The following is a 23,118-nucleotide window of genomic DNA, read 5'->3' as shown; positions in this document are numbered from 1 at the left end:
TTGTAAAGTTTAAGATGACTTTTATTGAACAGGTAAAAGATTCACCTTTACATTATTAGAAATACAATAAATTTTTTTGGGTAAAAACTTCCTGGATTTATAGTTGTACAGTCAAAGAAATATATAAATATGAAGGTCATTTTCCAAGTATTAGAACAATACTAATGGAATCACTTCCATAACAATTTTTTTTCCATAAACATTTACATGATTACACACAAGTTGTATCAACTTCCAGAATAAGATGTATTTCCAAAAAACAATCAAACAATATATCCTAAGTATTCCTCTGCATGGGATTTGGTCAATGAATATCAGCAAGAGAATTTTGTTATATATATAAGATGAACATAAACATTTGTAAGTGCAGACTATGTTGTTGTAAATAAAAAATTTTGCCACTTTGTCATATAGGGAGTAGAGACCACCCACATGACTATTTAAAATATACTGTGTATATATTCTCTTATGAAAAATCATGTATCTAAGGTAATAAGGCCTTTATTTCCAGAGTAGTCTTTAAATTTATTTCATCCTTTATATTTTTAGACTTTATATTCTTAAACATCTCAGCTATTAAAATTATGCATAGTACCTAAGCCAACACAGAAAGGGGCATTAATAATTTCAATTACAGTACTTGAATATATTCACATGACGTACCATCTAAGAGAACTGACCAAGTATAATTTCTGAACTGTCCCAGTTAGACCTGTTGAAATAAAATGCAACCCCATCACATAAGTCCAGTCTCTTTTAAGCACTATTATATGATTATGTAAGTATTACGTAGCCTAACACTTCAGAGCACTTAAATATTTAATACTGTCAGCTTGAGTTTGCAAAGTGGTCTAGTTGGCGTGGCAATCTCAGTCTAAAATTACTTCTGGATGTCTTATGTTTTGGTTGGAGGTTAGCTGAAGATTTGTTTTCCTTCTAGTAACAAATGGGCTAAGTGGTGGACCTTGATGGCTCACAGTTTTCCCGCAAAAGCAAAACAAAACGCAAGAATCTAGTTTGGATATCATTTCTCTGATGGTATTTTCCTGGAATGGGATGGTGGGCTTTAGGATTCTTGGTCAAGACTTAGATTTTAAAGTACTAATCCACAACAGTTGCTGAATATGGAAGGCTTCCACACCTCAAAGGGGAGTCAACCATCAAAATGCAAACTGATGGCCCAGGGCTGCTCTGCCCGCTACCGGACATCCTCTCTGGTCTCAGTTACCAGCTCGAGTCGCAGGAAGTGGGCTTCGGACCAGCCTCTCTATTTCCCCCAAACAGGGTATTTAAGACTTCCTTATTTGACCACAAATAAATAGCTTTAATATACCATTAATCTTTCTCTAGGATAGGATTAGACAAAGACAATGTTATACATTTGCAAATTCTCCAAGACTGGGTGATTTGAAATTTGACTTTAAAGACCAATTTATTAAGATCTAATTTTTCGAATCCAATTTTCTCAACTCCAAATGGAACCAAAAGTGCACTTGGTATTTAAAAAGCAACACTACATCAAAAACTAATGATGTACTGTATGGTGACTAACATAACACAATAAAACAAATTTAAAAATTTAAAAAAATAAAAATTCCCAAATTAAAAAAAATAAGCAATTTTTTAAAATAGCTACATCGTTAAGATATAGCTACACAGTACATGCTCTAAGAAAAACCAGAAAAGCCAGGCAGACATTTAAACAAACTTTAACGAATATTTCCAGGGGACTGTAAATAAATGTGATTGCAAAGTATGCCCACCAATGCCACACAAAATAAAAGGAATCCAGACTTGTGCTGACTTTTCCCTCATCAGTGTTTCTATTAAAATGACTTCCTACTACATAAATCAAGATGTATCTGGTGGTTGCTAAAATTATAGAGGGCATGATTTTTTTTTTTAAAGATTTTTTATTTCTTTGAGACAGAATGAGAGAGACAGAGAGCACACGAGAGGGGGGAGGGTCAGAGGGAGAAGGAGGCTCCCTGCCGAGCAGGGAGCCCGATGCGGGACTCGATCCAGGGACTCCAGGATCATGACCTGAGCCAAAGGCAGTCGCTTAACCAACTGAGCCACCCAGGTGCCCTAGAGGGCATGATTTTTATGCTTTTCAAGATCTCCACATTTTAAAAAAAATATTTCTATATCCTTTTAAAATGCTGAGAGCCAGTCTTGTATAATGGTATCAGGAGGCTGAGGGCAGGCAAGGATAAGATGGGCAATGCCTGGATTACAGGACCTTTTACATAGCTGAAGAATATCCTCACTGAACTTCGCTTATAATCGATAGCTTTTATCATTTTCAAAATGGCAAAATTATTTACAGAAGTGCCAATAAAAAATATAGCCTAGAAATAATATTTTGAAAATAGAAAAATATGTTCTTAAAACATGTCATAAATATCTGTAAACACTAGTTTCATATCTCTATTAAAAACTTTGACCCCCCCCCAATAATATATAATGGATGGATCAGCTCACTTTGTTACAGAGAGCAAGCAAGTCTTTACTACTTAAGCTAACGGTTTTCCTTGGTTAGACTAAAATGGTCAGGTCAATTTTGTTCCTTTGTCAAAATAAAATAACAAAAGTATTACTAATGACTCAAACTCTATCTCTTAACATTCAAAAGATTCTAAAATGGGGTTTCACCTTTTTAAAAATATCTATTTGCAATAGAACTGGATTAATTTAGAATACCTAATCCTTGGAATGTTAAAAAAATCTAAAACCCTAACACGAACTACTCAGAATTTTTCCAAATCTCTACATTTGGACATTGAAATATTTTCTTAATGTATTTTCCCCTGACTTTGCCAACACAAAAATACCTAGACGAAAGTTATTCTAACGTATCGTGTTTTTTCTGCACACGGTTTTGAATGTAAGGACTGGGAATTACTGGTTCTATAGAACCTGCATTTTTCTTCAGTGACTGAGTGACTCCAAGAACATTAAAACTTGTCATGTAAGACCAGAAAAACTTCCCACCTGATAAAAAGATGGTCTATCTGCTGAGCTTGTTAAACTGGATCCAGATCAGATATTCTTACTTTTAAAGCTATATTGGATTATGTTATAGTCTACTGTCTCAAAACAACTACTGTTAGAGTAAAGGAAAAAACAGAGTATCCCATTGTGCGGAGTTTAAAATAGAAAACCACGAGTCCATGTCAGTAATGTCAAGCAGCTGTCCCCTGTCTTATCTGCCACCTCCTTGGAATAATTTTCAGTTTCAGATATAAGTCTGAACTTACACAGAAAAGGCCACTGTTTCTGACCATGCTACAATTTTCCTCCTGTTCTGAATTCTGACTCCTGAAACCAGCAGATATTATTCAGTTAGAACAGCTCTTAAGGTGCTTATGGGAGCTTAACCTATTAAATATTAAACTTACCATGAATCTCATCTATAGCACTAGTAAGAGTTCTGCAGCTCATCTAACATTAACTAGTAACAATACGTGTTGCAAAATAATGGCATTACACTCATTCACATATCTCAGACTTAAACACACTCCATTTGTGACGGATACGGTGAGAATTAAGCATTCTACACGTTTAAATTGTAGTATAACATTTTCCCCCAAACATGAACACCCAAACTTTATATCAATTACTTAATCAAGAAAAGTTACTAAGCAGTACAATACTGTAGGTAGGATAGCATCTGGGAGATTTCCTTAAGAGGTTATAACTATCTTGACAGAATTTATAGGGTCCAAATGATTCACTTACTACTGCCCAAACCTGCTGAGCACCTCTACTATAGGTTTTACACTTCAGTACGGAGCTGTACTCAGATGTATAGCGTTGCTTTCCCCACCTGGAGGTTCTGAAAGAAAAAGCAGGCTTTTCATTATCCTATGCAGTGACCGCGGAAGCCGTCTGCTGCTAGCAACACGTGGCCCAGCACCTGGATGCTACAGTTCTGATGTTCCCTTTCGGGGGGTGGGACAGGATGGTGGTGGGTACTTTCCGAGAAGAAATCGGTGTTGGCTTTCCTCTTAATAGAGGAACGTGCTTCATTTGTAAAATATGTTCATTTTCTCCTAAGTGCTTGAATGAAGTGCCTTGACAGCTTGACTGCCCATGTCTCAACCCCCCAGGGAAGCTTCAGTTCACCAGCTTGACTTCTAGCGTTTGATCACAACTTGTTCATAAGCTCCGGACCCCACCCTACAACAGGAGGGGGAAAAAAAAAACACTTCAAGATCTTGAGCTGTAATGCTTGAAACTGTTCTGGTTAACCTTGCCCTCAAAGAGATAGTGCATTAGGCATTTTCGGCTAGATTTGATTTCCACACGGTTTAAAGAGATCACAGATAGAAAATACTTGAAATATTAAATGTTTATCATCAATACGTTGGATTAGTCTAGTCATACATATTCCTACAATAATCTAGTATTGTTCCTAAATCTTTAGCATGTGGCAAGAAATCTTTTCTTGAAACCTGTTTATATGTAAATCCTAAAAATCAATCTCATCCAAGAGTATATACTGACTGGCAATTTATCCAGGTCTTGCAGTTAATGGGTGATTGTTTTTAGTGTGTGCTGTCTTAATGTACCTTTCTAGAAAGAATTCTTTTAGTCAACATGCCAATGTCTTCATTTTTTTTTTTTTAAAGATTTCATGTATTTATTTGAGAGAGATAGAGAGAGCAAGAGCAGGGGGAGGGGCAGAGGAAGAGGGAGAAGCAGACTCCCCACTGAGCAGGGAGCCTGATATGGGGCTTGATGCCAGGACCCTGAGATCATGACCTGAACCGAAGGTGGACACTTAACTGACTGAGCCAACCAGGTGCCCCATGCCAATGTCTTTATATGTGGTCAGTAATGTAAATTATACTGGTGTAATACAGATTTAGAGTGAAGTGATTTTTTTAAAAAGATTTATTTATGAGAGAGAGTGTGTGAAAGCAGGGGGAAGGGCAGATGGAGAGGGAGAGAGGGAAAGAGAGAAACAGACTTCCTGTTGAGCGTGGAGGCTCGATCCCACAACCTTGAGATCATGACCTGAGCTGAAATCAAGAGTTGGACGTTTAACCGACTGAGCCACCCAGGTGCCCCTAAAGTGAAGTGATCTTGAAGAGGGGTTTATTTCTTCATTAGCTCGGTTTGGCATACTGCTGGTTGTCCCCCTAAATCTATCCTCTCCTTCTTCATGGTTCTGGCTACAGGCTGTACGGACTTCTCAGCTAGAGGCCACAGTTCCTAAACTCCTTTGCTGACAGGTGTTGGCATGTGACTTAGTTCCCCGCCCCATGGAACATGAATGGGGATGTGTCAACTCTGTCTCACTTGCTTAAAGAGAAATTGCTTGCTCTGGACTGGCAGCCATCCAAGTTTGACAACAGGTAGGGAAGATGGTGAAGGGCAAAATGGAGAGGCCTTGGGTCACCTTTTGAGGCAAAGCTGTCTCATCAGCCTGGCCACTCTATTTTTGGTTATCTTTGTTAATAGCAGCTTAGCCTTTGCCCTGATATTCCAGGTACTGACTGACCTGTATTAATGAAATATGGACAATACTAAAAACTTAAAATTTGCAAGCCTTGTGACTAAAACAGGTATTTAAGCAACCACCATGACTGGTCTCTTCCCACATGGAATTTTAAGAGGAAATTCTAAAAAATGGGAGTAATGTACTGGTTACCAGCCTACTGTGGACTGAATTGGACCTTTCAGTTGACTGCTCAGAGGCTCCTGTTCTTACAGACTCATTCTGCAGAAGAAACAGGAACATTCAAAACACCAGTGAACATTCATTCACAGCTACAGACAATCAGAATTTGAAGGGACCTTGCTGAGCGCCGCCCCTGCACACTGGCTTTCAGAGGCCCTAAAATGGTTCTACTCTGGCAACGATGGAGTAACAGGAACCGGACTTTCCCTCCTGCTTTAAATAACTAGAACATTTTTACAGCACATGTAAAATAACAGTTTCATACACTGGACAACAGGCAGTACAGGACTGGTCCTGAGAGAAGGGAAATCAATGAAGAAAGCCCAAAGTGGTTTCCTTCAGGGTCCTTCCAGCCTGCACGGCAGGGAGAACCCCAACACAGCCAGGTGGTCTTTCTGAGTGCAGGGGTCACTCTTTCTGAGCTCAGGGAGGCTGGGGGCTAGAATCTGTAGATGAGGAAAACAGAAGGAGGGGCAGGTAAAAATAATGGCTGGAGAATTTCCAAACTTGAGGAAAACTGTAAACCACAGATCCAAGAAGCTCCATGAACCCCAAGCAGAATAAACACAAAGAAAAACACACCAAGGAACATCATAACCAAACTACTAAGAACCAGTGATAAAATCTTTAAAAATGGCCAGAGATGAAAGACAAATCACAGAGAGGAATAGAAACAAATGAAAGCACTTTCTGTCAGAAACTGAATGTCTCAAAGGCAAGCAAGGACGTGCAACCCTGCAACCTCTGTAGGCATCCCTGAGCTGGTCAGGCTGTACCCACTAGGCTTCAAGGGGATTACTGGGGGTGTTGCTCCCCAGGTCTCTATTGCTTGTTGCTCTGTTCTCTTCATTCTCATGGGTTCACTTTCTTAACTAGGTATGTATGGTTCTTGTGCCTCTTCAGTGCCTGAGTAAATGATTCTAGTTTCATCTTGTGCTGCCAGTTTCTCTCTCAGAATAGGTCTGATGCTAACACATTCGTCTGTCTTCATCACACCAACTAGTGACGGAGAGCCTACGTATACAAGTATTATGCTGGGCACTTCACAATAACTCTGCAAGAGAGACCTTTAATTAGTGCATATTAAGTATTTGAGTGTTTACTGCATGCCAGATGTTGTTTTAGTCATTGACATGTCTTACCTCACTTAATTTAAGCCTTATAACTCTTACGAGGTGGGTTCCTTTATCATCACTATTTTGTAGGTAAGGAGACTGAGGCAGAGAGAAGTGGGGTGACTTATTGAAGACACACAGCTGATACTCGGTGGAGCTTGGGACTGAACCCAGGGAGCCCAACTCCAGAGCCTGTGTCGTTAACCCCAGCGATAAGTCTTTTTGGTGGCAAGTAAGAGATGTAATTTGTCAGGATTATAGCCAAGCTGGGTTATGATGGCTAAGCCAGGAATGGAATCCATGTATGACTGCATGGCCCATTCTCTTTTCATCATAATACACGATCTCTAACATTTCTCAGCCTTTCTGTGGCATGTGACATCTACTTCAACCCCTAATTATCACGTTAGGCTTTCATGCATTGGGTGATGATTCTTCTAACATTCATTTGGAAAGGGGGCGGGACTCAAAATTATGAATGCTTTTATATCCTAAGTTCTAGATTATCTCTCAAATAGAAATCATTTTTCCTTCCTTGGAATAACAACAATATATACAACCAGCATATACTGAGAGCTGTCCATGTGTTAGGCACTGTGTTAAATACTTTACATTAGTTATCTAATTTAATCCTCAGTAAAATCCTATGAGTTAGGTAATATTTATCACTCCCATTTTTCAGGTGAGGAAAATAAGCCTTACAGAGGTTAATAACATCAGTAAAGCAGATAGGGGTGGGAAGTCTGACTTGGACCCTGAGCAGTCTGAAATGAGAGTAGAGATAGCTTGTGTCTTTGAGCATTTCCTATTTTGGTTCCTTTTGGTTGGAACTGTATTGTTTGCGGTTCTTCTACCTAAATTGATAATTGCTAGAGCTTACTGAGTATATTATGTCATTTACTCTTTAAATCAATCCCATGATTACCCCCACTTTTCAACGGGGGTAACTAAAATTCCATTGAGATTAAAAGATTTACCAAGGCCCCAAAAGTGGTCTGGCTAGGATATGAACCCAAACTCTTTAACTCAAAAACACATGTTCTCTCGACCGTACTTATCACTGTCCTCACAGATGCCTCTCCTAGTCTCTCCTTGCTCCAATCTCCCCCCGACCCACCCAACCTGCTACAAATTATGGCTAGTTTTCTAAAATGCCCATCTGATAGATCACTTTCCTGCAAAGAATGATCAAACTGTACACATGATAAAAAAAGATAATAGACTCTTTGTTATGGTGATAGAGGCCATTTACAGCCTGGCTTTGAGACTGCTGCCAACCTCATGTCCCACAGCTTCCTTCCCATGCCCCCTCTTCAGGAGTACCTGTTCGCTGGCAACTCCCTAAATAGGTCAGGTTATTCACAGGCCAGCAAGGTATGATAGTTAGCTATCACAAATGTGTTTAGACTCAAAGAGACAGTAGTTTGAATCTTGGTTTTATCACTTATTAGTTTTAAGGCTTTGGGCAAATTTCTTTGACCTCTTTGTTTTCTCTTTTTAAAAACTAATGATAGTACTTTGTGAGTACTGAAAGAGATAATGTAAGAACTGAATGAAACACATATGTGCCTGGTACATAAATAAATGCTCAGTAAGTGTTATCTATAATTATTATATATTTACTATTATATAATGATATAATTATTATACCTACAAGTTCATTCTATTTGAACCTATTACCAGGAATATTTGTCTTCCTCATATCCACCTGTTAACCTCCATTTACCTCTTAATTCTCTCCAAGACTCTTTACAGGTGTCAACTTTCTAGGAGGTTTTCTCTGGTTGCAGACATCTATGCAGATTTCCCTCCAAATTACACAATTCCCCCTATCTTTTTCTCTCAGTTTCCTCTACTTCTCTATATTACAGTACTTACTATACTGCTATAAATTTTAGTTTGTCTATCTCACCTGCTACAAAGAGACAGAGAATAAATATTTTAGGCTTCGTGGGCCATTGTGATCTCTACATACTACTCAACTCTGCTACTGGAGCATCAAAGCAGCCATAGGTAATACATAAATAGGTGCTGTTGTATTCCAATAAAATTATTTTTACAAAAATAGGCAGTGGGCCAACTTGGCTCACAGGCTGTAATTTGCCAACCCTAGGAACACAAGCTAGCTGAGGATGAGCTGGGTCTTTCTGCTTTGCATCCTTACCCATGACTTGGCTTAATAAATAGTTACTGAATTTAATGAATGGATAAGTCAGGGAGAGGTAATGAAAACTATAAATTGTGCTTACATCCTCTAAAATCCCCAGTTCAAATGAACTATTTCCTCATAGTCTCTTTGTATGTCCCTCTCTTACCTACCTATCACATCTGATTGTAGGTATTTACTGTTATGCTTCGTATCTTTTGGACCCTGCGATGTGCTGGACACATAGGAGGTACTCAATAAGACTAGTACTGGTGGAACAAATGAATGAGACATTCTTTGAGGTTGTGAGCATTAGAGAATAAAATAACTGTCTCGGACCAAGGAGGGCTCCCTAACACAACTCTGACTTATCCTGGAACTCTACATAAATATTACGTGGAAATACTGAGTATCGGGGGTGCACATCAGGGCAGAGATCAGAATTCCTCAAGTGTTCTGAGCATCAGTGCTCATGACTATTTGCTGCAGGGCTGGGAATCTGAATGGTAAGTCTGGCAAAGAAAAGTGCCTTTTCTTCATCTGAATCTGAGTAACTCCCAAAATGATGTTTGGTTTTTCTGAGCTGTTCTTAGTATGTAGGTTAGACTCTTGTAGGGTGGAGAAGAGGGGAGTACAAAAAAGGTTAATACTAAGTGTTCGCTGCTGAGTGGCTGTGTAACTGCTCACAACAGACAAGATCACTGACTGAAAGGTAATTCTGCTTTGCTCTTTCTAAAATATCAGGCTATGAACTTTTTTTTTTTTTTAAGATTTTACTTACTTGTCAGAGAGAGAGCAAGAGAGGATGAGTACAAAAGCAGGGGGAGCAGCAGAGGGAGAGCGGGAAGCAGGCTCCCCGTGGAGCAGGGAGCCTCATGTGGGACTTGATCCCAGGACCCTGGGATCGTGACCCGAGCCGAAGGCAAATGCTTAACCAACTGAGCCACCCAGGCGCCCCCTAAGAACTCTTTTCTAAACATCCTTTTTCATTGCATCTTGCCCAATGCTCTTCTGGTCCTCTACTAATACATTCTAAAAACACACTTAAGAAAATCAACTAATAGGGGCGCCTGGGTGGCTCAGTCGTTAAGCGTCTGCCTTTGGCTCAGGTCATGATCTCAGGGTCCTGGGATCGAGCCCTGCATCGGGCTCCCTGCTCGGCGGGAAGCCTGCTTCTCCCTCTCCCACTCCCCCTGCTTGTGTTCCCTCTTTCGCTGTGTCTCTCTCTGTCAAATAAATAAAATCTTAAAAAAAAAAAAAGAAAATCAACAAATAAACTTATAAAACAATTTCAAACATACTCAAGGAAAACTCAGAGCTGTAATTCTTCTCATGGAAGCACTGTATGTGTTTTCTAACCTCAGTTTAATACAAACTTTGTACCCTTCATCTTCCACTCAAGAACATTTAAAAGAAAAAGGCAGTGTATTCTTTAAGAGACTGTCTGGACTACGTACCTATTTGGAAGATGATGGCTGCCGAAGGTCGTACTTCCCCCAGGACCCACAAATAACCTCAGGCCTTCTTCTGCAATTCACATTTAAAATACTTGTTATAGGTACACTTACTAGATTGTCGTCAAATAATATTCCTATTGTACTCCATTTATATTTTACATTTCAGTTTTATTAAAGAAATAAAAAACTTAAAAAACTGCACGCATGTTTTCAAACAGGCAATTTAGAAGATATCCTCATAGTTATTTCTCAACTTCCCTAAAGCTATTTTTCTTTAAAACTGAGTAAAGAAGACATCTCTTCCTATAAATTTCCACAAGTAAGGTTTAATTATTTCTCTTTACAACCAGTTACATAGTAAAACTAAGTCCACTGTTAACTGCTCTCTATTCACACCAGCATGGATAATTACACCTTTCAAACTGGTGGCATGTAAATTTTCAGCCTCAGTGAAAATGTTGAGGAAGGAATAAAGGATTCTATTATTATTCACTATCATCTCAAGATCACCACCCAACCCTCCAAATTACACAGTGATGTGAAGTACTAGTGTCCAGTTATGTCAAAACAGACGTAGACATCGTCCATAAGGTATATAAACATGGTGGACGTTGAAGCATACACAATAAAACCTCTCATCAAAATTGATGTTTTTAAACTCAGGTTCATTCTTTTCCCAATTTGATATCCATTCCTGGAAATAAATGAGCTACATAGTTATCTTCAGATTTTCATGGGCAATGAAATTCATTTTATCGACGTGCAACAGTCAGGGTGATGTAGGGCCCCTTCCCTGTTGAGCACATGGACTACACGGACCTGGGTTGCAGACATCTATGCACATTTAATATTACCCATATACCTTCGGCACTGGAATCAAGGCTGAAGTCTTGACTCTGTAGGATTTTCTCCACAATATCATCTGCGTCCACTCTGGTGTCATCGACTCGCTTCAGCTGAGATTCTACAGAATCTTGCTTCACTGGGCATCTTGGAAAATAATTAAAAAAATTTTTCCCCCTCCTTTTTCTTATGAGAACAAAGTTGGTTTTTTTCTCCCCATTTAAACACAGACTGAAAGGATACCTGGTGAGCAGTTCCGAAGCAGTATCTTCTTTGCTGGCTGGATCAAGGTTTGGTTCGGCTGTTTTTGGCTCAATTTCATCACACGGCTCTAGAATGCTTTCAATTCCCGTTGATGTGCTTCCCACTGAGGTGTTTCTCCTGTGACAGAGCTCAGAGAAACTGGATGACCGGGAGTGGCACGAGCTATACCCTGTCAGAGAAAAGCGCTCTGGATAAAACACTAACATCAAATACGCTGCAATGAAGCATTCTTCTTCCACACCCCAGCAATTTCAATTAATCCTTTAGAGCAATAAATATCTAAGGATTTCAACCTCACTGTTAGCCTCTACCTGATACTTTGGACTGCTGGCTTGCATAGCTTGATGTTCTAGAATGTCCACAGGCACCAAGTTCATCTGGAACAGAGGCACTCTTTGCTGAAAGATCTGCAATGTCATAACACAGTGTTACTATGACTGCCGACAAGTCAATGGTCAATTTGTATTCTCATCTGCAGATTTTGTAAACTGCCAAGTTCATTATCAAGAAAAATTAGTTACAAAGTGAAAGAGACCCTTTTAAATTGGTACAATGTCAACTGCATTGCAAGAAATACAAAAAACTTAGTTTATTGAATAGTTTTTTTTTTCATAAGATTTAACAGCACTCTCTTAAATAAAACCATTTCAGCTTTGACATTCAGTATTTCTCTAATAAAAGTGAGTCGGATGTATTCTTATACTCACAAAATATCCAGGTTTTTGTGTGCTTTCTGAGGAAATCTTTTGCTCTCAAAAAATCCATCACAGCAGTAAACTAAAGAGCACTCCGTTACTTTAATGTTAGTATTGCTAATGCTAGGCTATAATTTGGGCAAATGTCTGTGGTTTAAATCAACACAGCATGGAATGTAGCAGTGAGAATACAAGTTCTCAGGAATTGATTATAGTATTCAGTTTCAAAGTAAATGTACAAAAAAACCCCCCAAAAAACTCAAAACAAAACCCAAAAAACCCCAAACCAAAAAACCAACCCAGGGTCAAAGCCATAGTTTCTAGCCATTCCCTGATAATATGCATATTCCAGATGCCAATTATATATTTCCAGAACCAGCTTCCTCAGAATGCAAAACTGTGGCGATTTTCATTAGTGTGAAATATTTGGAAACTAGAACTGTTTTTCACTTAGAGGCAAAAGGAAACCAACTGAGTAACACAGCAATTATAGCAGCAGGTCTATAGATGATATTGGATGCAGCTGGACCAAGGAATGCTGCTCAACAAGGAGGCTACTGGAGTGACCTGGCCCTTCTGCAAAGGTTTCTCACTTCTGGATGGGCCACAAGATAGGAATCCAAACCAGCATCCCTGGGCCTGCTTTACAGTGGTTCTAAACAACAAAAATGAGCTACAGCAAGATCGAAACCCAAAGTACTGGTTCATATCAGGAATTATATAGGACTAACCTTTTATTCTGAGAGTTGGCTCAGATTTTAATTCATTTATCTATTGGTTTTCAAAATGTATTCATTCAATAATTATTTATTAAGCTCTTACCAAGTCAGGTGCCCAGTAGTATATAAGATAAAGGGAGTACAGGGGCGCCTGGGTGGCTCAGTTGGTTAAGCCACTGCCTTCGGCTCAGGTCATGATCCTGGAGTCCCGGGATTGAGTCCCGCATCCCCCGCATCAGGCTCCCTGCTCAGCAGGGGGTCTGCTTCTCCCTCTGACCCTCCCCCCTCTCATGTGCTCTCTCTATCTCATTCTCTCTCTCAAATAAATAAATAAAATCTTAAAAAAAAGATAAAGGGAGTACAAAATAAATGCTCAGAGTTTAGAGGTAGAAGTGGTTATAATACAATGTGGCAAGCACTGAGAAAGTGTTACTAAGAGCTTGGAAGGATAAGTACATCGAACACTACCTGGTAGTGGGGGCAAGACCCCATAGAGGAGGCTACCTCGAGGTCTTTTTTAAATTTATTTTTATGTTTTAAATATTTTATTTATTTATTTGACAGAGAGAGACAGCAAGAGAGGGAACATAAGCAGGGGGAGTGGGAGAGGGAACATAAGCAGGGGGAGTGGGAGAGGGAGAAGCAGTCTTCCCGCTGAGCAGGGAGCCTGATGCGGGGCTCAATCCCAGAACCCTGGGATGGTGACCTGGGCTGAAGGCAGATGCTTAACGACTGAGCCACCCAGGCGCCTCCCCCCCTTTAAAAAAGATTTTATTTATTTATTTTACAGAGAGACACAGTGAGAGAGGGAACACAAGCAGGGGGAGTGGGAGAGGGAGAAGCAGGCTTCCTGCTGAGCAGGGAGCCTGATCCCAGCATCCTGGGATCATGACCTGAGCTGAAGAAGGCAGATGCTTAACAACTGAGCCACCCAGGTGCCCCTACCTCGAGGTCTTTAAGCACGTATAGCAACTCCTTGGCGAGACTTGGTGGGGAAAAGCATGCCTCATTTGCAGAGAGCAGACAGCTTGGTACAGTCAGAACACTGGGTAGTTGGGCAGATATGACTGAAGGGAAAAGAGAGATGAACAGATGCCTGGTCGTGAGGGACTTTCTATGGGTTTAAAGAAGGAAATAATTCACTGGCTTTAAGCAAAGGTGTGATGTGACTAATCTACATCCAGGCCCCAGGATGGACAGGGCGTGGAGGAGTGAAGGTTTTCACAAGAACCCAGCTGAGAGAGAGAGGTGGTTCGCGGGCACGAGTGGCAGGGCTTGACTGGCGAGTACTCGAGTGCGCAAGGATAAGTGAGACAGAAGATGCAGGAGGAAGGGCTGGGAAGACTTGTGCCAGGTGTGGGGACCCTGAGGACGCCAGGTCACCATGCAGTGGATTGCTCCTGTGCCCCTGGCCTTACGCTGGAGGTACAAAGACAAGTAAGACCTGATCTGGAAGAACTTGGAGTATGGCTGAGGAGAAACAGAAGCATTTCAGTAGAACAGGGAACATGAAGTGGACCTTCCCAGAAAGCATTTGGAAATGTGCACCTGGAGTTTAGGAGGGAGGTCTGGAGGCAACACAGATTTGTAAACCGAAGTGTTCGATTCATATTTACATGATCACATTTACATGAATGTGACAGTTAAATCCAAGGGTATAGAGTATATTGCCCAGGGACGGTAAGTAGAGGGAACTGAACTCTGGAACATCAGTATTTAAGAGGAAGGTGGGAGAAGACGAAGAGCCTCCAAGATGCTAGAGAAGGAAAGGTCAGAGAGGTGGGAGCCAAGGGAAAAGAAGGCTTCAAGAAAGAGTAAATGGCCAAGTCAGGTGAGAGCAGAAAAAACGCCCACAGGATTTGACAGTCATGTTACTGGAGACATAATCAAGACAGGGCAGAAGCCAGAAGCCAGGTGTCACATGTGTTTAGGAATAAATGCACAGTATTCTTCCTAGAAGTTTGGCTCTAAAAGGCGTGAAAGAGGGAAGGGGAAGGGGGGAGAAGCAGGGGAGGGGAGGCTGCAGGAAGAAGAGCATGAACCCACAGAAGAGCAGTAGACGGAGGATGTAGGGCCAGTGAGTTTTTTTAAAAATAAAGAATTCAGAATATTTAAATACCAAAGAGAAGGAGCTAACGGAAAGTTTAAAAGTATGCAAAGGATTGATCCTAAATCATGAGAACTGTAGTCCTTATTATCAACAAGAAACCTTATCTTTGCATATCTAGAAAGGTGATGAAAATGTTAATCCCATCACTACACCTTTCTTTTCATTCTTTCAAATAATAACCTCCCTCACAAGAAAGAAAAGAAGAGAAGAAAGGAAGCTCCGGAAGTCTTTTTTCTTCAGCCAGTTTAACATTTTCCCCACCCTGCTTTTAACTCCTGGAGCAGATTCTGACTGTGGCTGGGAGTCTGTCCAGAGAAGCAGCATCCGTGTCACCTGGGAACTCAATAATGCAATTTTTAGGCCCCAACCCCGATCCACCCAATCAGAACCTCCGGCTGCAGGTTTAACAAGCCCACCAGGTGACTCTGATGTACACTCATGTTTGGGCACCACTGACAGAGGAAAGTGATCCAGGGAGGAGAAGCAACACCTGACAGGTTGCTGGGCATGTGGAATAGGCAAACTCCTGCCAAAGTACACAATTGGGGGGGGGGCGGTGTGTCACTGCAACGTTTAGCTCTTAATCTGTCAGGGCAATCTGTTTCAGACAAATGAAGCATTGGCTTAACCAAAAACTGTGTAATTAAAACTCCGCTGATAATTATTGGCCCATTTCATCAAGCCATCTACCCAAAGAATTTTAAATCTGGGTGGGACTTTGGGAATCTTTTAGGATGTCAAGTAGTACAAACGAAAAAACCAGTATGCCACACACACCCGTACCTGCTATTCCAAGATGGATTTTGAGAGTCTCTCCACCTTTTCTGTCTTCTTCCAGAGATTCAGATTCACCAGCAATTGGTATAGACATCGATGTAGAAGGAGGCCTATAAATAAGTATTTCTAAGGATCAGAACTTGATTGATGGGTGAATCTGAAAGCTTGAAATAGTGTTAAAGACTGGATGTGGGGTCAGTATACAGCCTTAGTAAGGTGCGTGCTTAATGTTACCTCTGAGGGTGAGCGTAATAAAAATCAACAAATACTGTACGAGCTTCCTCAAAACTGGAATAGGATTCATGGGGGAGAAAAAGGATTTTTACTCAACAGAAAATGTGAGACCAGAAAGGGCACTGCCTTCATGGAGTGTGGGAAAGAGAGGCTCTGTCCGTGTGTCCCCGGCACCATCAGTGGAGGATGCTTCAGCCGTCAACTCAGACGATGCAGGGAAACAGAGGGGGTGCATTAAGCCCCTTGGTGCCCGAGGTTGTGAGGCTGTATCATGCTTCCTGCTCCAGTGCCTAAGCTCTCTTGTTGGCTCTACTAACGTCTTATAAACGGTACCCATGGTTCTCTGTAAACAGTTCACCTGCCCCAGGGGGAGTCTGTAAAGAACTCCAGTTGTTTAGATTTGCTTTTTGGGCTGGATTCTCTGGGGTAGGTGATGGGTATATTTTCATTGGCTAATTCAAGGCTCCTCTCTCCATGTGGAGGCTGTGAAGCAGGGAGGGGCAAGTCTGAGTTCTAACAAGAATCTTTCTTTTTTAAAATAAAACATCCCTAACCTATTAAGGTTGATAGTCTAAAAAAAAAAACAAAACAAAAACACATCCTCCTAGAGACTATCCCTTGGTGACCTGAGGTAAAATAGGAAGGTGGCTGAAGGGACAGTGAAACTGACCCACTATATGGCAATTCTTTTTGTTATTTTGTATTCATTGAAATTCAAAACGCACTAGCAAAGTACCTCCAAAATAAAGATCACTAAAATAAACTAGAAAAGTATTTCCAAAATAAAGATGACCAAAAATTAGTTAGCCTGAGTATATTAGTTACCTCTTGTTGCTGTAACACATTACCACAAACTTAGAGACTTAACACAAATTTATTATCTTACATTTCTGTAGGTTAAAGGTCTGACATATGCTCCACTGGACTAAAATCAAGGTGTTGGCAGGACCACATTCCTCCCTGGAGGCTTTGGGGGAGAATCTCTTCCCTTGTCTTTTCCAGCTTCCAGAGACCACCTGCATTCCTTAGCTCATGGCTCCTTCCTCCATCTTCAAAGCCAGAAAGGTCCCATCTCTCTCTAACTGTCCTGTAGTTCACATTTCCCTCTGACCCTGATACTCTTCCAATTACCTTTTCCCTTGAATTATACCTCTTCCCTTTAAGGACCCTTGGGATTATATTGGGTCCATCTGGAGAACCCAGAATAATCTCCTTATTTTAGGTCAGCAGATTAGTACCTTAATTCCATCTGCCACCTTATTCTCCTTTGCCATTTAACCCAACATATTCACAGGTTCTGGGGATTAAAACGTAGACATCTTGGGTGGGGGGCTAATGCCACACATTAAATACACCACAGTTTAATATTTTCGTGACAGTTCAATAATTGTCATTCAGCTGCCTTAATCTACAGAATTTATCTTTTTAATCTATATAAAACATTAAACTGGCCAGATGCAACAGTAACAAAAAAATGTAAAGCAATATAAAACAAATTGTACACTTCAAAGTAGTGGTTATTAGTGTGTGCATGTTCATATATGTACATATAAAACTATACATGTATGTACACACGTGTAAATGTGAATATATTGTGTGTGTACATATGCTATGTGGTAATTCTTAAATTCTTACTATATTATCTCAATAGAATCCTCAGGCTATTCAGGTCCTTGAACAGACATTTAAGATTACCATTAAACCTATTTAATTTATAGATAATTTCTATCATATGATCTCCTAAATTCCAAAACTGCACATCCTATTGGGATATTTTCTTTTTAAAAAATCTATCATCTGTCAATCTATCTTATCTATCTAGAACATGAATAGGGGTAGGGGTGGGGGAGGGGCAGGGGGAGAGAGAATCTTACGTAGGCTCCACACCCAGCGCAAGCCCAACATGGGGCTTGATCTGAGATCAAGGACCCTGAGATCATCACCTGAGCCCAAATCAAGAGTTGGATGCTTAACTGACTGAGCCACCCAGGCACCCCCTATTGGGGATACTTTCAAGTATGTGTCCTGCAAGTACACTGAGGTCAATATATCCCCAACCAAAGCCATCTTCTTTTTCCCAAATCTGCTTTCTTCTTGTATTCCCCAACTCTGAATGCCATCATGGTCCATAAAGTAACCAAAACCAGAATCCTAGATGCTGCCTCTGGGTCCTCCCTACTTGCATTTCTCCATATCCAATCAATTTCCAAATCACACAGATTCTCTCATATTTTTCCTATTCATCATCTCTTCTCAGCCTCCACTAATTACTTCAGTTTGGTCTTCTTTGTACCTTATGACCACAAGAGTCTCCTCACTAGTCGGCCTCCCTCTATCCGTGCTATTTTCACTGTGGTCCTTCTGAAGTGTGCATGTGAACATGTTATTCCTTGATTTAAAACACTTCCACAGCTCCTTCCAGATAAAGCTCAAACTCCTTAGAATGGTAATACAAGGCCTTTTGCAGTCTGTCCTAGACCTACCTCTTCAATTACCAAAGGCTGGATTTTTAAATAATGTAAAATAATAGTGGAAAAAAAACCCCCCATGCATTCAATATTCCATAAGAAAAAGTAATATGCAAAACAAATACACTTACAAAGAATGGAGCCTACAGTCACAGTCATTAATCATTCATCATGACCCATGCCGGCCTGTCCTACCTTTTTCATACCAGGTCCTTTGTTCTTCTTTCACAGGTGGCCTGATTACAGTGTCTCCATCCTTCCACCTTTCAGACCCGTTCTCCAGCCTTCAGAGCTCCTGGCCTGTGGCCTCTTCCCTTCCCCCCACCTAGTCTCCCTCGGGCTCCACCCTTTTCCTGCGTAGCCTGACTTCAGGGCCATAACCCTTTTAGCAATACCTTCAGTTTGGCACCCCTTGTTCTGTAGTCTCCAAAACCTTGAAGAGCCCCAACCCTGGATAATTTTAGCCTTCTTCATGAACTGCTCAAACACTGGGGCAACTAAGCATTATGGAGAAAATTCATTAACGATGGGGAATGAATGATATTAAGGCAAATTTACAATCTAAAATCTTAGCTGGGCCTTGGCAGCTCTCCTAAGTCTCCCTAGACAACTCAGTCATGTTGAATAAATAATCACTGAGTGCTTAGTAGTGTCAGTTTTTATTCTGTTACCCCTTTTTGTTCTGAAAATGTTTTTGTATCCCTTATCAGAAATTGTGTAATATAGCTCAATTACAGAATGAAAGAGATGAAATTTTAATTTCACAGTAATGTTTAGAGTATGTGAAAAATAACCTAAAATGACAATACCACCTACTTGGTATTCATGCCCTGTAATAATGCCATAAACTCAAGCAAGTCATTTTCTTTTCCTAGAGTGTCTTTACCTACCTCCTCTGCTTCGTAATTTCCTATTCATCCTCTAAAAATTAGCTCAGTGTCACCCCCTCTCACCCCCCACCCCCCACCCAGGGAAGACTTTCCTGGATTTTAAGAAAAAATAGTTAGGGACTCTCCTCTATGCCTTGAGAGCATCATATGTTCTGTGTCTATCTCCCAAATAAACAGTGAATCCTTCAGAGCAGGGGCTGGTCTTAATTTAGTTTGGTAAATGTTAGCACATGGTAGACGATCAATGCATATGTACTGAATAAATGAGTGAATCTTGAATCTTGGGACCCTGGACAAATTAGTTCCTTAACCTCTGAGCCTCAAGGTCCTCACTTAAAAAATATGGATAATGCATCACAGAGTTGTTTCAAGAATTAAATTGGGAGACAGTAATAGTCACTAAGTCATTTTGACAAATCGTAATTTCCTTCCTTCTGGAATGTGAATGCTCCAGAGCCCCAGCTACCCAAGAGGATTACATCATCCCTAGATCTGCGTTACCACCAAATTGTCAGGTGCCAGTGTAGCATATAATTTTTCTCTTGAAATATTCTTTTCCTGTATTAGTACTAGTGGTTGGCTTTCTATTCAGCCAGTTTCATTCTTTTACAAGAGTTGGTGGCTATTTGATGAGTTGCAGAGAACTACAAAACAGAGTTCAGGGCAGGTAGTTAGGAGCCTGACTTACCAGCCGTCTTAAGCATAAATACAGGTTTATGGTATGACATTTTGTCTTTCAGAAAAATCATACAAGCCATGTTACAGATCCTCTGCTCATAAAATACCAAGCTAGAATTTAAAGCCGAGAATGCCAAAGATCTGCTATATTCTTGTTAGTTTCTCTAGTAGGTTTTTAAAAACTTTATATCATGAAAAATTCAAAGATAGACAAAAGCAGAGAGAATAGTAGAATGAACCTCCCCAGCAGTTAGTTACATACATCTAGGTCTTACAAATAGTCATGTCACTCAATTGCTTTGTGCCTTAGTTTCCTCATCCGTAAGATGAGAACTTGGATTATATAATACTTTTTTATTTTATTTTTTTTTAAAGATTTTATTTATTTATTTGAGAGAGAGAGAATGAGAGAGAGCACATGAGAGGGGGGAGGGTCAGAGGGAGAAGCAGACTCCCTGCCGAACAGGGAGCCCGATGCGGGACTCGATCCAGGGACTCCAGGATCATGACCTGAGCCGAAGGCAGTCGCTTAACCAACTGAGCCACCCAGGCGCCCTATATAATACTTTTAAAACTGGCTTTGTGAAGCTCCCTTAGAGACTTCAGGGGTACTAAGGTACTCTACCTTTTTGCCCCTCAATAGAAGAATGTGATATACTGGGAGTCATCATACATTTAAGCAGAAGGACTTTGTGGCTAAATATTCTGAAAAAAAAAAATCACTGGACTAGACAACCTCCAACATTCTTTTCAGCTCTAAAGCATTGTGATTTTACATTTCTGATATATATTGAAATACAACCTAATAAAAATAATTTACTTTTTCCATCAGTCATTTAAACACTTTCCTATTCAGTCTATATTCAGCATGTGCAAGTGCATGGATGTGTCAGAGCTGCCCCTTTTCCACTGATACGTGTACAATTTCAGATATTCAGAGAAAAGAGAAAATAAATATTGGGGGTTTGTTTTTCCCAAGAAATACTTTTATGTATTTTGGGATTAGGTAAGGCCTGTTTACTCTAATGAGTTATAAACATCTTTCTCTATAAGTGTAAACTCTAGACTGTCAGATTTACATTCCTGGAGATAATATAGAACATAAGATGATCTATTTTTGAGCTCTTTAGTATTTGAGTTGCACAAATAGATAAAATGGTAGAGAAAGGGCCAGAAAGGGAATATTCATAAGTTCACAAGAAGGAATGATGAGTTCCTTTTCTTCTACTTAGTTTTGCTGCTCATTTTCTCATTTCACCCTAAGCTGATTCCACTAGAAAAATATTGTTACCTAAGAAGCCAAATACAGTATAGCAAAAATTGTTTAGTCCTAAGAGAGCAGGATGTAAAGAAATAAGCCAGGAAATTATGGTTTGAGAGATGACAGCACAGGAAGGATAAGTTATAGTAAAACGCATAGTTTAATCAATAATTCATTTTTACAAAAATATGTATTTTCATCTTTACAAAACACTGTAAATAGGGAACTATATGGACACTGCTATTAAAATTTAAAAAAAAAATTTATTTTAGAGTGAGAGAGAGTGCAGTGGGAAGGGCAGAGGGAGAGGGAAAGAGATAATCTTAAGGAGACTCCCTGCTGAGCGCAGAGCCTGACATGGGGCTCAATCCCACCACCCTGAGATCATGACCGGAGACAAAATCAAGAGTTGGACACTCAACCAACTGAGCCACCCAGGCGCCCCTGGACATTACTCTTAAAAAAACATGAAGTTGATGCACAGGGAAATAATTAAGGTTTTCTTTTCTAAATATATTTTTTCTCAGATCTTTAAATAATATATAATTAACTTTCTTTTTCAATTGTCTTCAGGAATTGCCTTTGCCCATTCCATTCACTCTCCTATGCTCTGAGAGGACTTTTACACATCTTTCCTCAAACCCCCACCTCCATCTTTCCCATCCCCACTCTTCAGTGATCATCTTGTTTCCTATTTCACTAAGAAATCAGGAACAATTTGAAAATAACTTCTATTTGCTTCCACTTTTCATATACCTGAATCTGAAGCCACATTCTCTGCCTCATTCCTCTTGACAATCCAAGGACACTGTCTAGCAACTGTCCTTTTTCTCTTCTGTACCACATCTCTCCTTCTCTCTTGAACCATTCATATCAGTACACAAATATACTGAACTATCTCCCATCTTAAAACAATCCCAGGGGCGCCTGGGTGGCTCGGTCATTAAGTGTCTGCCTTTGGCTCAGGTCATGGTCCCAGGGTCCTGGGGTCGAGCCCCGCATCGGGCTCCCTGCTCCACAGGAAGCCTGCTTCTCCCTCTCCCACTCTCCCTGCTTGTGTTCCCTCTCTCAGTATGTCTCTCTCTGTCAAATAAATAAAATCTTTAAGAAAAAAAAAAAAAAACAATCCCAAAGACCTGCCTTGACCCTGTATCCTCTTTTTATTTGTAACTCCATTTTCTGTTCCTATTTTTGCAGCAAAATTCCTCATAAGAATTGTTTATATTGTCTCCAATTTTTCTCCTCCCAAACCCTCTTTGACTCACTCCAGTAAGGCTGCAGGCTCAGAGCATTCTACCGAAGTGCTTGTCAAAGGTACCAATGGTCTCTGACTGCAGAGCCAAAGGTCAGTTCTCAGTCCTCATCTTCTGTGATCCACGTCCACGGTGTGGGACAGAGCCGATTACTCTCTCCTTTTTGAAACACGTCCTTCACTTGGTTTTCAGGACGGTCCTCTCCTTTGGTTTCTTCCTCCTCTCTCACAGTTGTTCCTTTGCTGGTTCTTCCCTGTCTCCCCAGTCTCCAACACATTGGAGTGTCCCACCCCTCAGTCTTTTTATACTCACTCCCTCTGGGTCATTTAATCAAATGTCATGGCTTTAACTACTCTCTATGTGCTGAAGATGTCATGATTTCCAAATTTGTATCTCCAGCCTGGGCCTCCTCTGTAGTGTCATATCCAACTGCCTACTTGAAGTGCCTGACTGGATGTTAAATAGGGATCTCCAATGTAACATGTCCAACACCCAAGCTCCCAGCCCCAACCTGTTCCT

The 23,118-nt window shown here is 40.4% G+C and overlaps 1 protein-coding gene across 3 annotated transcripts in view; it reads right to left on the bottom strand.

Annotated features, from left to right (window-relative positions):
- EEIG2 (EEIG family member 2) overlaps window positions 1-23,118 on the bottom strand; it is a 62,245-nt gene continuing 39,127 nt past the window's right edge. For all 3 annotated transcript variants that reach the window (XM_081815590.1, XM_081815589.1, XM_081815591.1), the window contains 6 exons: window positions 15,822-15,925; window positions 11,826-11,921; window positions 11,494-11,683; window positions 11,270-11,397; window positions 10,408-10,477; window positions 1-4,182 (listed from right to left, as the gene is read on the bottom strand). In XM_081815590.1, coding sequence (XP_081671716.1) covers window positions 4,140-4,182; window positions 10,408-10,477; window positions 11,270-11,397; window positions 11,494-11,683; window positions 11,826-11,921; window positions 15,822-15,925 — 631 coding nt within the window. In that variant the 3' untranslated portion in view covers window positions 1-4,139. The remainder of the gene's footprint in view (window positions 4,183-10,407; window positions 10,478-11,269; window positions 11,398-11,493; window positions 11,684-11,825; window positions 11,922-15,821; window positions 15,926-23,118) is intronic.

The sequence above is a fragment of the Leptonychotes weddellii genome, chromosome 4 (genome assembly GCF_054177405.1).
Source record: "Leptonychotes weddellii isolate Sample4059 chromosome 4, ASM5417740v2, whole genome shotgun sequence".
Taxonomy (NCBI): Eukaryota; Metazoa; Chordata; class Mammalia; order Carnivora; family Phocidae; genus Leptonychotes; species Leptonychotes weddellii.
This window is presented reverse-complemented; position numbering and strand designations above follow the sequence as displayed.